Here is a 14,736-nt window from a genome sequence, read left to right as displayed (position 1 = left end):
TTATACACATTTTACACACACAAAATGTACACAAAAAGACACGTTGGTTGAATTTACATGCATGCGATATTTTGAACATCGAACAAAGATAGGCATTATGTTTGTCAACCAAATTGATATCATTGTGTGAAAAATCTACACAAAAATCTGTATTTTGGTGACATAAATCAATCTTTATTTAAAACCTGGTCTGTTAATGGGTCGGATGTATAAAACCCGGTCTGTTAATTGGTCTGTTAAGAGTTATGAATGGCAATAAAAGTATAATTTTATTGCTGTATGGGGTGTTATCGGATCAAATGGGTAGGCTCAAGACGAGTGGCTAAAATATACGGAAACAACACATGAGCAATGAAACATAATACATACGGAAACACTTTGAAACATAATACATACGGAAACACTTACATGAACAATGAATTTAGGCCATGAATAATGAAAACTGATATAAAAAAGTGTAATATTAAAGTATTATTATACATCATGTTAAAATGCCATATTTTGATTGCCTAATACGAAGGTGTTAATTTACTCTATCACATGGCTGAGCGGGTGACAATTTTTTGGAATGTCACCCTCTCGGTTAGACCAATCAAAAATCGGCAGTTTAAACGACAATGAATTGAATCTACATCAAGTTATTTTATAGACAATGCTTAAAGTTCTAATTTACTATACAACGAAGCTTGGAACGACTCAAACTTATTTCTTTTACAATTGTTGGAAAAACGTATTTCACTTGTTAATATTTTTACTTTAAAACCTATAAATCATTGTGTGTTATGCTTATTGTTGATATTAAACGCATTCGTTCACCATCGATGGGTTTCAACTGGTGATGTACATTTCATCATGTTCATTGTGATGTATATTTCTCAGCCAGATATGAGGCCTTTTGAAAGGGGTATTTACCCAAAATTTAAATAAAATAAATAACAATAACAAAATAACAACAATTGAAAATATTTTTTTTTCTTGATAGCAGAGCTTTTTTCCCGTTTCGGGCCTAATCCTTGTATCGTTTATATGTCAAGTCAATGCACTACTATTGTCTATTTACTTCACTTCTGATAGTTTTTCAAATACCCATTACGCTGTCAAGTACGTGACTACATAGAAAATACTTTATAATAAAACTCATCTGTTAAAGAAAATGATGATAGGACATTCATTATAATAAATCAAATATCACATAGCTGAGAGGGTGATAGAGCAGATCGGTATCCCTCGAAAAAACATTGTCAACCTTGGCTTCGCCGCGGTTGACAATGTTTTCTCGGGACCCAATCTGCTCTATCACCCTCTCAGCTATGTGTTATTTATATCTTATCACATATTTGTTACGGATACGGATACATTTTTAAGATTTACCTGTTATGTTTCATTAAATTGTTATAATTGAACTTTTTTCCCCTCTTTTCTGCAACACTTAAATATGTGATAAATAGCTTAAAGATTAAAACATGTTTTTCCATATTTGCCCTGGTATCATCCCTCGACCCATATCGGCCCTCGGCTAAAGCCTCGAGGCCGATATGGGAATCTCGGGATGATACCAGGGCTAATATAGAAAAGGTAGTTATAATCTATACATATTGAATTCATCCAAGAATGGTCGCATATATCATGTGGATTCTGTTTAGGTTGTCATGAATGACACTAATTTGTATCTAAATTGGTATTAACCAGTATATAAATCAGAGATAAACGTCGTAATGTAACTAAACATCAGTAAGTAAAATATATTGGGATGCTAGAATATATAAAGAATAAAGAAATAATAATGAGTAAGATAAAATAAAATGTAGAGAAAAGTAACAGACAATTTAAAGAATATAGAAATAAACAACACCCCCCAATCCGGACCCTCAATGTATACACGAGAATCTGGATGGAAACACAGAATATATAGAATAATAGATAAGGACAGTAGGAAGTGATGCATTAATAAAAAAAGATAGAAAAAAATAATAACTGTTTGAGAATAAAGACATGAAACACCCCTGGGTGTTGAAACAGTAACGGATTGCTATGTACTCATATTGGTAATAAATGCTAAAAGTTTACATGCGGACAACTACAGTTCTCCTCTGCACTTATGTAGAAAGGAACTAAACGGAATAAAATGAATTAACACTTAAGATAACCAAATGTAGCTGCATTCGATCCTTTCCATTTACTTCTTTAGACTGATTTGTAAACAACAGATGATTCAGTAATAGAAGAAAAGAACCAATCGGATGATGTTGACGATTTAGAGTTTAACGTCCAGTGACAAATATCATGTGCATATGAGAACGACAACACGTTATATGTACACTTTCGGACGGATTTGAGAACGTGCTACTTTGAACAGACACAAAAATTAAGGCTGAAGGAAACGTTAATAATAGATTCATGCATATTCCAGCAGGCAATCCATATCCATATATTGAAGTGACACACCCCTTAATAAAATGCAAAGGAAGTCAAAATAAAAATGTTCTTACTAGAAGGATACTGTTGCAGCGTATTGTCATTTTTTTTACTCAAGAGCATCTCATTCTTAACTTTTTCAAAGGAAAATATAAAGGTAGCACAACTATTGTCGTGGCTAAATAACTCTTAACTGACACAATTTCAATTGTCCAACCCATTAACAGACTTTATTCCCATAATGTTTACTAAAACGTGGTATTACTGACGTTATATTACAATTATGAAATATTTACTAATTTCAATTTATATTTTAGAACCAAAGTACGATTTTGTGTCCTTTAAATGATATCTAAAATTGTTTTTTTTCGCCTTTCATTACAAAAATTGCTATGCGTATACGCATAAATACTACATACTTGCGCGACGCCTTTTAGTTTTACTGAAAACTGCGCAGACTATGAAATGTTTTTACAGTTGGAAAATGTTCTATGATATATATCATTTTGTCAGACACTTTTCTTTTTTTGATTTGATTCTTATAATGTACCTAAAATCTGTATATTAAATAGATTTTAATATTAAAATTGTGCGTTTTACTCTTAACAGACGTATAACCAACCCGATTAACAGACCAACCGCCGATATAGCCGCATACTCAATATAGATTAACCGACCTATCTCTCGGTTAGCCGAGTGTCGGCCGTGCTTACGTACATGTAGCGGAAATTAATTGGTTAAAGTGAAAAAAGTATATCATGCATGTAAAGAGAACGAAATGTTGTCCATCGTTTTATACATAATGCATTAATATTTGACGTTAATTCATTACTAAGGAGCCCATTTCAATGTTCTAGTATATCGAAACGTATCCTGCATTCAACAAATTTAGAAGAAACTAATTCTTATTTCAGTCTTTTCTACTACACGACTTCGAAATTAATCAGACAGTTTTAAAATCGAGGCAAATAAGTTTACTAATACAATACTATCATGTACTGTAACAATTTCTCTAAAGCTTAAGCCGCTCCACGTGTACATCGTAGCACATCTCTGCTTGCCAAGGGGAATGCATGATCCACTCCACTCCACTCCACTCCATGTGCAGTGGAGAGGAGTGGGTCATAGCCCTTGACTAGCGAAGATGATCGTAACAGTGGTCTTCTATACAAATTTAAATCCGATGTTTCGTGTACTAGTAGTTTAGAATGTCACCTCCTCTTCATGTTAAAGAGCACATACGTAGTCTGTTGCACATCTTCGCTAGCCAAGGGTTACGCTCCGCTCCCCGTGAAGAGAACTGGAGTGGATCGTAACCCTTGGCTAGCGAAGATGTCTGTTGCAAGAATAGATATCTAAACCTCTTTCGTAATAAAATAAATTCCCTTTTTTTTTAAAGTTTTAGTGGAAGTCTAATTATCCTTTCTTTTTCAGACTTGGTGGTGATTCGTTCTCGTTGTGTTTATGGTTGGAGTATTTGCCACTTGACGATTAGTTTTTACAGTATGCCGCCATTCAAATTTGCTTTGATATTCCACAGGGACTCGGTTAGCAGATTTAAATTTTGTTAATCAATGTTTTTTTTTTTTTTTTTTGTATTTCCTGTCTATTTGTATTACATTATTCACGTATTTGACGTTAACAACATTATTTCTTTGTTTTCCAGCAATGTGCGAGGGTTTGGATGGGGTTGAATGATTAAAGAATAATGCCCTTAAAAATTGAAGATTAGAGAATAACGGGCAAAAAAATTGAAGATTAGAGAAAAAAGGGGTTATTTTTTTGAAGATTAGAGAAAAAAGGGGTTATTTGTTTAAAGATTAGAGAAAAAAGGGATGAAAACTAAATGTTTACAGAATAACAGACCCCCCCCCCCATCCAGACACTCATGTGCAGTTTCTTATCCATATCCGTATACTGAAAAAACCTATATGGATAGTAAACTGCACATTGCTGGAAAACAAAGAAATAATGTTGTTAACGTCAAATACGTGAATAATGTAATAATGTAATACAAATAGACAGGAAATACTAACAAAAATAAAAAACATTGATTAACAAAATTTTACTCTGCTAACCGAGTCCCTGTGTGATATTCTGCAATAATCTTACATTTCGGACTACTTGGTACACGATACCGTACATCTTTTGTGTAACATGTAAAACACGTTTCTAAACTAATCATATTTAATGAAGGTTACTGGTAGTAAGTTATGGATAAGTAGTTGTATCTTTCGATATTTGTTTCACACACTTTTTCCAACTTGGCAGATAGTGATCTATCCGGCTTACGCCAAGTGATGAGGTCATAGGAAGAAATATTAACAGCATACAAGTATATACTTCTCCCGTATTTAAATATATATATATATCAATTTGGGGGGCTCGGGTAGGGGGCAATCAAATAGATTAGTGCATAATGTACATAAGCTTTGCAAATGAAAGTGGGTGGTTGAACCAGGTTTTATAAGGCGATAAATCTTCCTCATGTAATCTTTTAACTTTATTCAACCTTAAAAATGACATATTCAAGGAACACTTATCCAAAACAAATGGAAAATTGGAGAGGTAAAAATCTTGTTAAAGATAGAAGGCTTATAATGGTGTACGCCAGACTTGTATTCGTCTACACATAAGACTCATATCAAGATAGCTGAAAGGCAAAATCAAACCTAGGGCTGCAGAGCAATGAAACCCCACAAATACGAACTATTGCCAAATAGGACTTAAAGTGACTTGAACCATAACAAATAGAGCTATCTATGTTCATGAGTCGAAGATATTCTGTAATGTTCAACCAAGTTGTGAATGTGGCACTATAAAGCCCGTCTTTTTATAGTAAATGTAACTTCTTGGGCAAAAGCTACATCAGTAATCCCATTTAATCAACTGAAATACAATATACTAGTGCTCAATGTCGAATCTTGCTAAATAAACCATAAAAGCTCATCTAACCCTTTAATCTCAAATGACTACATCTATTTAGAGGAATAGATGCCATCTACAAATTGAAAAGATTTTGAGTTATTTTATTGAAGGATAAAATTGAGAATGCAAATGGGGAATATGTCAAAGAGACAACCTGACCAAAGAGCAGTAAACAGCTGAAAGCCACCAATGGGTCTTCAACACAGGATACCATTTGTTCAGATGATAACGAAACTAAAGAATAGCGTTAGCAACTTTTCAAAATTCTTTCCAGCTGGTTATCATCCCAAGTCAAGCTATTCTTTGAGATGTAAATGGTAGCACGCAATCATCCTTTAAATTGTGAGAGTTTTACTACACACAATAAACTGGACTCAATGTTTACCTACTTTTTGCTTTATTTTACCATCATTCTAAATCTATTGGTCATCTTTGTAATGATTGGCATTTTCACTATTGACACAGTTTTATAAGATTTATTGTAACTTCCCAGTATGGCATGTGATGCTGTCAGCATTTCCTCATAATCTTGTTCATCTTTGGAGCATATTTGTCAATATGGATGTCTTTCTTCTGAGTTTATCTTCCATTGATTGTTATGAGCATAGTTTATATCAGAAAGCCTCAAAATATTATACCATTATTTTTTAATGATGGTCTTTCTTCTGCAGTTATCTTAAAAGAATAATTTCTGTTCAGTATTTTTATTATTTTACTTTTTATGAGCAAGGTGTATGTAAGTAATGCTCCAAGTATAATAATTCTGTTAACATAACAAATTCTTCATGATGACTATATACATTTGTACATGTATAATAACAGTGATAACCTTTGAGTTGTCTCTCTTTACATAGTTATCAATTTATTCGTGGTTGGCAGTCATATCAATTTGAACAATTACAGAGTAACAATGCAGTACCCTTAACTTTATGTTTTCTGTCCTATGTTTGTTTGTTTGCAAGCAGAGATTTTTCTTCCAAATACATGTAAAGGTTTCTGTGAGTTTTATGTAAGGAACCTTTCTTCATTTCAATCTTTAGTATGCAAAGTCACACTCAAAAAGTTCGAAAGACTAATAGCTGATTTAGAAGTTAACAAAATTGTTAATCAGGCCAGTAACATGCCATAAATAAAGTGATTGTAAGGTTGTAAATTAAATACAGATGCAATGGGAAGGGAACATTGTTCATAGCTTGAATAGTCATTGAGCCTTATCAACAACCATTTTTACATTGGGTAGTGTTTTCAAGTATTTCAACAGAGAAACCAAAGGGTGTTGCTTGTCAATGAATGTTTTACAATTCAAGACAACTAAAGATGTGTGCATGTTGCTGTAAAATATTGTTCTATGCTTTAAGGATTGTTAAAAATAAGATAAACAAAATAATAATAAATAAAAAAACATTTTATTCTTTTTCACTTTCACACCTTCTTTTACACACAATCACATAATAAACAAAGTAAGTTCTATTTTTAGGTGTCAATATTTCGCTCTTAGTATACTCATATAAATTATATAAAATGATTGCATATCTTTTTAGAACCGTAACTTGTCTTCGTTTATATCTGTAAAAGAAGATGTCTTCTTTTTTTTCAAGGAGACTCCCCCCTTCCATATATAACAGTTACCAAAACAATTCAAAATAAAATTAATTCATAATCCAGTTAAGAAATTTTAACAAAAAATTTAAAATATCGATTTTCTCCTTGAATGATATAGATTCTTTTTGTATTTTCCCTGATGATGACAATTAAGTATTCATGTGATGGAATGATTTAAGAGACAATTGTTATGTAGGTGGATTCTCTAGTTGGACTGTAGTTTTGCCTTTGCTGTGTATGCGAGGTACCAAACAAGAATGGCAACCATTGATGCTACAAATTCAGATTGTAGTAAAGGTCCTTTCCATACTCCCTGAAAGCAAAAATGATTTAATATTATATTTTTTATCAAGGAGCTTTTTTTCGTAAATGCTTTTCACATTTTGAAAATAACTCACTTTACATTTTTCTTATAAATTCTTACTGTTCTCTTTCAAGGGGCATTAATTGCTCTTGCAAAATACAAATTGGCAAACTAAATTTTCAAGTTGCAGTTTGAAGTCATTTCTTCCAACTGGTCAGCTCAGCTGATCAAAATTATTAGTCTTATGTTCCTGAAGGCAAATAATGTCCTATGCAGTACTGTGGATAAGCACTACAAAACTTCTACAAGCAGGTATTTATTGGGTTTTTTTTTTGTGCCATTCACTTGTTTTACATGTATCAATGACATATATTCCCCACATCTTTTAATTATATGGAAAAATTCTAATTTCAGATTTTAGGTATTGCCCTGATAAACATACCTTTCAAATTCTGTAAATATTATAGACATATAAAATGTCTAAATTTGACCTCTACAAATTACAAATTCACAAAAACAAGGCTTGCAGATTTTTGCATTTACTTAGAACTACATATGGCTGTTTTTTGTAAAATAATTATATATTCTACTCACTGGATGGTTGATGTAAAAAGTATGGATTGGTTTAATCTGACTTTCTCCATCTCCACTTCTTTGAGCCTGAAAGAGATTTATATAAATAATAAGTACAATTAACATAATCTCCTTTGAAATGTATGTATAAAATACAAGAAACTTGCCATCTCTTTGTAGAGTTATTTTTTCTCTTTTTACACATGTAGGCATTTACTGGAAATTAATATAAAGCAGTAGAAAATTCCAACTCAAATGTCAAATAACAATTAAGTTTTTTTAACATTTGAGCAATAAGATGAATAGATATGAAATATCCATTCCAACCATATTTAACTGTGTTGGTGCATTTTTTTTTAAATTCAGTATATGCATTCTGTATCTGTACATTAAATATAATATTTGTTTTCATGTACAAATGTAACATCAGAGTTTCTAATGCAACTTTAATGGTGATAATGTAACCATTTGTTTATATATATCAACATAATCATACATACCTTCTTTAATGGTAATTATGACTTTCTGTAACCATTTGTTTATATATATCAACATAATCATACATACCTTCTTTAATGGTAATTATGACTTTCTGTAACCATTTGTTTATATATATCAACATAATCATACATACCTTCTTTAATGGTGCTTATGACTTTCTGTAACCATTTGTTTATATATATCAACATAATCATACATACCTTCTTTAATGGTAATTATGACTTTCTGTAACCATTTGTTTATATATATCAACATAATCATACATACCTTCTTTAATGGTGCTTATGACTTTCTGTAACCATTTGTTTATATATATCAACATAATCATACATACCTTCTTTAATGGTAATTGTGACTTTCTGTAACCATTTGTTTATATATATCAACATAATCATACATACCTTCTTTAATGCAGAGTATCCTTCATCATCGTATAATCTTACTTGGTAAGATCCTGATGGTAAATTTTTATGCTCCTCAGAAAAACTAATCTGAAGTTGATACAAAAGAGAGTGTTAAGTTAAATTTACAGTTACATTTTAACATATATTAGTATACACAGTATTTCTGAAGATACATTATTTCAAAACTTAGGTATTTAAATAGGAAATTAATTTTGCTGTTGCATTACATGCATGTACAATGTAGATTTACATTTTGTTTGCGTCCTTTTGTTAATACTGATTAATTAACTTTATTTGACAATAAATTTAAGTCAACATTATTTGATCTAAAGGCCATTGGATGTTGAAGGGGTTGGACCCCATGCACTCCTTTTTAAAGCCATGCTACTTTGTATTTTTATCTATACCGGCTTAGTAAATTTTGAGGATTATGATTGGTTATCAAACATCGTTACAAAACCCATAGCCATTATTTGTGTATGTGTAGGCACTCTATATGTTTTTGCACAGTGTGTATTACCTGGTAACTATCAGCTTTATTTGTCTTTGATGCTGGTACTGTTCTACCATGTATATCAGCATATAAATTCAAATTCTGAAATATAGAAAAATTAATTATAAAACATATTCTCAATCTTGGCATTTTAGAAACATTTTAAATATGTATGCACAGTTTTTAAAAGCATATTCAGTGATACATTTCTTTCCATTGAATGGAAAAGAATTAATCAAAGTTGATACATATCCACTATAACATGGCATTTTTCATATCAGACCCCTTAACAGCCTAGGTCATGATATCAGTCTGGGAACCAATAGGGCTATATTCATAAAACACATTTAAAGCTAACAAGTTGTTATTGTTGGCATTTGTTATTGTATAGACCAATGGAAGTAGGCCTAGGTTGGGTCATTACCACACTATGTAACTAAAAATATCATCAATAATGGGCCTGATCTTTTTTCGTAATTGTGTATTTTTTTCAAAGCAGATTGGTTGAAATATATTCAGATGTTTATATTTGTTTTTGTTGCATACAAACAAACAGTGTAAATTGAGATACAGACAAATCTAGTTTGGTAAAATCAACAAATACGAACCCTGGTTTGTACTTGTATTCTCAATATCTATAAAACAGCTTAGGAGATTTAAGTATTTTTCCTAAACTTAGCTTTGTTGTGCTCTTTTTTATGTATGTACCTTTTGTTAGTTAACTGAACAAGTTTATTAAAGAAAGTTGGTCGACATCTTGGCCATGAAGATGGAAGAATAAATGTATTCTTCATGAAAAATTAACAACAAGAAGTTAAATCTTTCCAAATCTTTTTATGTTCATAAGAGTCTCAGACTAAGAGGGGAAGATGAAAATCTTATGTTTGAAGCATTGGATTTTACTAGTAATGTGTTTTCAGAATCAGTAAAGGTAGAGTCCAGTGTTCCAGCTAGGATTTCAAAAGGGCAGGGTGCCAATCCTGAAAAAGGGCATATTTTAGAATATATGTTAAGTGGGTTACCCAATGCTTGGAAAAAATCAGATTGAGTTATCTTTCTTTATTTGGGTGTGCTCTTTCTTTGGAGGATTATTATCAGTACGTAGAAGATGTAAATATAATCAACACTATGGCGGCCGATTTTGTTATTTTCGTATAAAAAATGAGGGCAGTAAATGACAAATATGTCTGAAGTTGCTATTTATTTCACGGAGAACAAGTAAAACGATGTCTTCCACGAGTTGTTTGTGGTTTTCAACTTTCTGTCATTATGTTGTTTCCATCAAACTACGGTTAACATTGCAAATTGTGCCCAAGTAGTCGTATGTACATTTCTTGAAAGATAATTGCAGACTGACTGATTCTATTTGAATGAATTAATGTTGATGATCATTAATAATGACCCATCCGATAAACGGATTACCTATAACAACAGACTATGACACCAGCTGTAATCTTTGATTAGCTTGGGGTTGTAAACAAGTCAAACTTTTCGCCAAGTAAAATTTAGTAATTAGCGGATCATATCAATACAAACAAAATAATATACAATCGATCTTCAAAAAAGGTAGGGCCCCCTGGAAACTGTAAAAAGGGCACAGGGCGGCACTCGGGGAAAGGGCGGGCGCCTCGCCCTCTGAAAACGGCCTAGCTGGAACACTGTAGACATAATCTGTATCGAAAAGGATTTTATAACTTGAAATATATAATATCAGCAATTACCTCTACCCTTTGTTTACATTTCAATGAGAATTCTACAACAAAAACTGTGTCCATTGAAGCCATGCCATCAGTGGTTGTGTATGTTTCTGTTTTGACATCTGGTGAAACACATGTGCTTCCTGAAATAAAAGATGAATCAGATAAAGCAAAGCCAATTAATCATATTATCCCTTTTCTTTAAAAGTATAAAATACATGCAACTGCTACATTTGTAGATGCAATAGCTGAATATAATGCACATATGTCATAGCATACTGCATACATGTAGCAGTGTTATTTTGAATCTATATTTTTACCTAGTCAGGATTTCTCTGACGATGAGAAAAATAAAGCGTGGCATGCAGATGAAACTTACATAAATCATGTAAACGAAAAGATATTGAGATAGATTTTAATTTCCCTAATATTTTTGAATGGGCAAATATCTACTTTTGGATATAGGACTAGGTCTCACATCTAAGGGCCCAGACAAGTTGGTCTGGCAAAACAGCTGTTGGACATCAGAATAGCTGTTCTATCCAAAGGTCATTCACCTAAGGAAATTTTTTTCATATTTTTTTTTTTTTTATTATTACCATGTAATGTCAAGCTTGGTAACTCATAATTGTTTCTCAGTAACTCAATGTACGATGCTGGCCCATACTGAACCTAGTGACCTTGTTTGTTTACATTCAAATTCCAATGGCGTCAAAATCATGTGATGTTAAATCGTTCTACCCAATCAAATTGCTTTATTGTCAATTAGGTGATTTTTCAGTGAGTCTACTGCAATTAAATTATTTGTTTGTGGGATATTGCTTTAAAATAGTTTGCAATAATTTGGGGTTTTATTCATCAGGAAACCTCATTTTTTGCCATCCCTTTCGACATCAATGGAATTTCGTATGAATATTTACCTAGTCATGATGGTCAGAATATCAATCTTTTTATAATTAATCAATTTTTTTTTCTATGAAAAATTAATGTAAATTGTTTTTTATTGACCTACATGTACATGTACTCTATATTCCTGAACAAAATTATGGCATGGACATCGTTTTTCATATAGTTTTCCTTTCATTTTGGCTGGGCTTTTTTCGCGGGAAAATCACGAAAGACATAAGGAGCTTGTCATTTTGAAATTCATAAAAATATGATTTGCTTGAACTGTAATGCCTGCCTCAAGATTGATGACGAATGGAATGTAAACAAAGCAATGGGAGGCCGGAAGTGGGATTTTGTGAAGTTCTAGAATGTTTTTAGGCATTCGGAAGTTGGGATTGAAAGGGCCATTAGAAAATTGGCATGTTGGAGCAATACTAGAGAATAACAATGAAAACGTATATTTAGACATGTTTTTTTATTCAAAAGAGTAGAAAAAACATATTCTGCACTGATTTTCTCTGTTGGAAGTAGCGTAGTGACGTCAATGCATAGTTTCCCCGTGTGTTAAGTCCAAACACAAATACCGAACGAACTAACAAGATGACCGATTTTAGACTACGGTAGGATATGTCAGACTAACAGTAACATTTAGCTAACTTTTTATTTTTATCTTATACACAGGTGCTTGAGGACAGGATCCTGTATGAGCCCCAAATAGTCCCTCCCCCTTTTTTTATATATTTTTTTTTAATCATAAATCTCAGATTTTTCTATATATATCCCTTATTTGTACTAATTTGTACCATATATATACTAATATACCATATTTATACTCTAAATATGCATGTTTACTATCAACGTGAATCTCGACTATAGAGCGAAGCGAAAGGTTGCCAACTTCGTTTCAAGAAATTGGGGCAATGGTCAGGAAAAATTGTTTTAAAATCTAATAAAATGTCTCTTACCGGTCTAATCAACGAGTACTTGCTGTTCCTACATAATTATCCTTATCGAATATCAATATCCAGACATAATATATTACTGTTTAAACACTTTTAATTATTTTTTTCGCTGGTGGTGTTGCTGTTTTATGGTCCATTCAACTTCGATCAACGGAAGTTACAAAACAACGACATCTGTGTGGTCTTCAGCTCAAGAAGGATAACTCCACTTGAAAACGCGGGAAATTAGATGAGTTCCGGGGTAGAAAAAGTCAGAGATTTTCGAAATGTTTACATTCGAAATTCTCTTATGTTTTCTTATCCAGCATATACCCCGGAACTCATCTAATTTCCCGCGTTTTCATGTGGAGTTATCCTTCTTGAGCTGAAGACCACACAGATGTCGTTGTTTTGTGACTTCCGTTGATCGAAGTTGAATGGACCAAAAAACAGCAACACCACCAGCGAAAAAAATAATTAAAAGTGTTTAAACAGTAATATATTATGTCTGGATATTGATATTCGATAAGGATAATTATGTAGGAACAGCAAGTACTCGTTGATTAGACCGGTAAGAGACATTTTATTAGATTTTAAAACAATTTTTCCTGACCATTGCCCCAATTTCTTGAAACGAAGTTGGCAACCTTTCGCTTCGCTCTATAGTTGAGATTCACGTTGATAGTAAACATGCATATTTAGAGTATAAATATGGTATATTAGTATATATATATGGTACAAATAAGTACAAATAAGGGATATATATAGAAAAATCTGAGATTTATGATTAAAAAAAAATATATAAAAAAAGGGGGAGGGACTATTTGGGGCTCATACAGGATCCTGTCCTCAAGCACCTGTGATCTTATATACAGATTGTGTGATTTCTAGAAGCCTTTTGGTGTGTCCAGATGTAATATTTATTTATAGATGAAAATAAGCTTTTTCAAATACATTGTAAGCAGTGTATTGTTTACACAAAAAGCATGGCAAGAGTATGACCACTTCGGCACTTGTTACGTTGTTTTCAGAATTTCAGGATTGTCACTCTTAATATTTTCCTTACGTGTTTACATGAAGGTTCAATCAATGACATGACAGCAATCATTTGTTAAACTAGTAAACAGACTTAGACAGGTAGATTTACCAGGTGGCATCGTGTATAATTAAGTTACACGTTCAGATGAAACTGCCACGTCAACACCGGCAAATCAAAAATAGGATTTTCTACAACAGTTACTGTATTTCCTACGCTTTCTCTTCGTAACATTATGTAAAATAATCGTAGTAAGATGATTTAAGGATGCTCTTGATTGGAATATCTTACCTAACACTGCAAACGGCAACAAAACTACCACCAAAGATGCCAACATTGTGCTTGTTGTCGCCATTGTTCTAGATTACCTCCCCTTCGAAAATGTGGCGACCGGTGATCGATTATATTTATACCATCGTTTATTGCCTGGGGCCAGCAGAAAGTTTCCGGTTTTATATTCACTAATGTTTATCTGGGAACAGTATATCTAATATATTTGTTCCTGGGTTTATGTACCACTATAGTGACTATACAAATCTTATTAACAAGTTTCCGAGAACATCATTGGATATTGATCTATAAAAATAGATAATAATAATATTTAAACCTAAGGCAAATATAAAAGGGGGTGGGGGAGGAGTGTTCTTATAAACTGACAAAATCAAACAGGGATTTATAACTAATTTTCAATTATTTATTTTTTTCTTAACTTGTGATTTTTTTTTTGTGCTTTATTCAGTTAAGTTGGAATTTTAATGCTGCAGGAAGGCGGTTGATTTCTCGATTTAAATATACAGTACTTGATGATGGTACTTATAATGGTTTACTTTTTTAAATCGAGACTTGGATGGAGACTTGTCTCATACCACATCTTATTATATCTAGCACTTGATGATGGTACCTTGGCTTTATATTTTCAGGTATTCATTTATCAACCCTTCAACAGTTTCGTGC

At 32.4% G+C, this 14,736-nt stretch overlaps 1 protein-coding gene across 1 annotated transcript; it reads right to left on the bottom strand.

Moving 5' to 3' along the window:
* Window positions 1-6,730: 6,730 nt before the first annotated feature.
* On the bottom strand, window positions 6,731-14,224 carry LOC139524614 (translocon-associated protein subunit delta-like). The gene is made up of 6 exons (XM_071319560.1): window positions 14,074-14,224; window positions 10,942-11,060; window positions 9,248-9,322; window positions 8,725-8,814; window positions 7,844-7,909; window positions 6,731-7,258 (listed from the first exon to the last, which is right to left on the bottom strand). Exons 1-6 carry the CDS (start codon window positions 14,135-14,137, stop codon window positions 7,151-7,153), a joined length of 522 nt encoding a protein of 173 aa, XP_071175661.1. The 5' UTR covers window positions 14,138-14,224; the 3' UTR covers window positions 6,731-7,150.
* Between the last annotated feature and the right edge of the window lie 512 nt (window positions 14,225-14,736).

This window comes from Mytilus edulis, chromosome 1 (assembly GCF_963676685.1).
Source record: "Mytilus edulis chromosome 1, xbMytEdul2.2, whole genome shotgun sequence".
Taxonomy (NCBI): domain Eukaryota; kingdom Metazoa; phylum Mollusca; class Bivalvia; order Mytilida; family Mytilidae; genus Mytilus; species Mytilus edulis.
The sequence above is the reverse complement of the archived record's forward strand: the minus strand, read 5'-3'. Positions and strand labels throughout refer to the sequence as shown.

Bases quoted from the DNA above. Each gene is read 5' to 3' on its own strand.
- LOC139524614 (XM_071319560.1), bottom strand. From the start codon at position 14,137: ATGGCGACAACAAGCACAATGTTGGCATCTTTGGTGGTAGTTTTGTTG. The intron at 11,061-14,073 runs GTAAGATATTCC...CTTTTATTTCAG, and splicing joins GTTGCCGTTTGCAGTGTTAG to GAAGCACATGTGTTTCACCA. The intron at 8,815-9,247 runs GTAATACACACT...TATCAACTTCAG, and splicing joins ATAAAGCTGATAGTTACCAG to ATTAGTTTTTCTGAGGAGCA.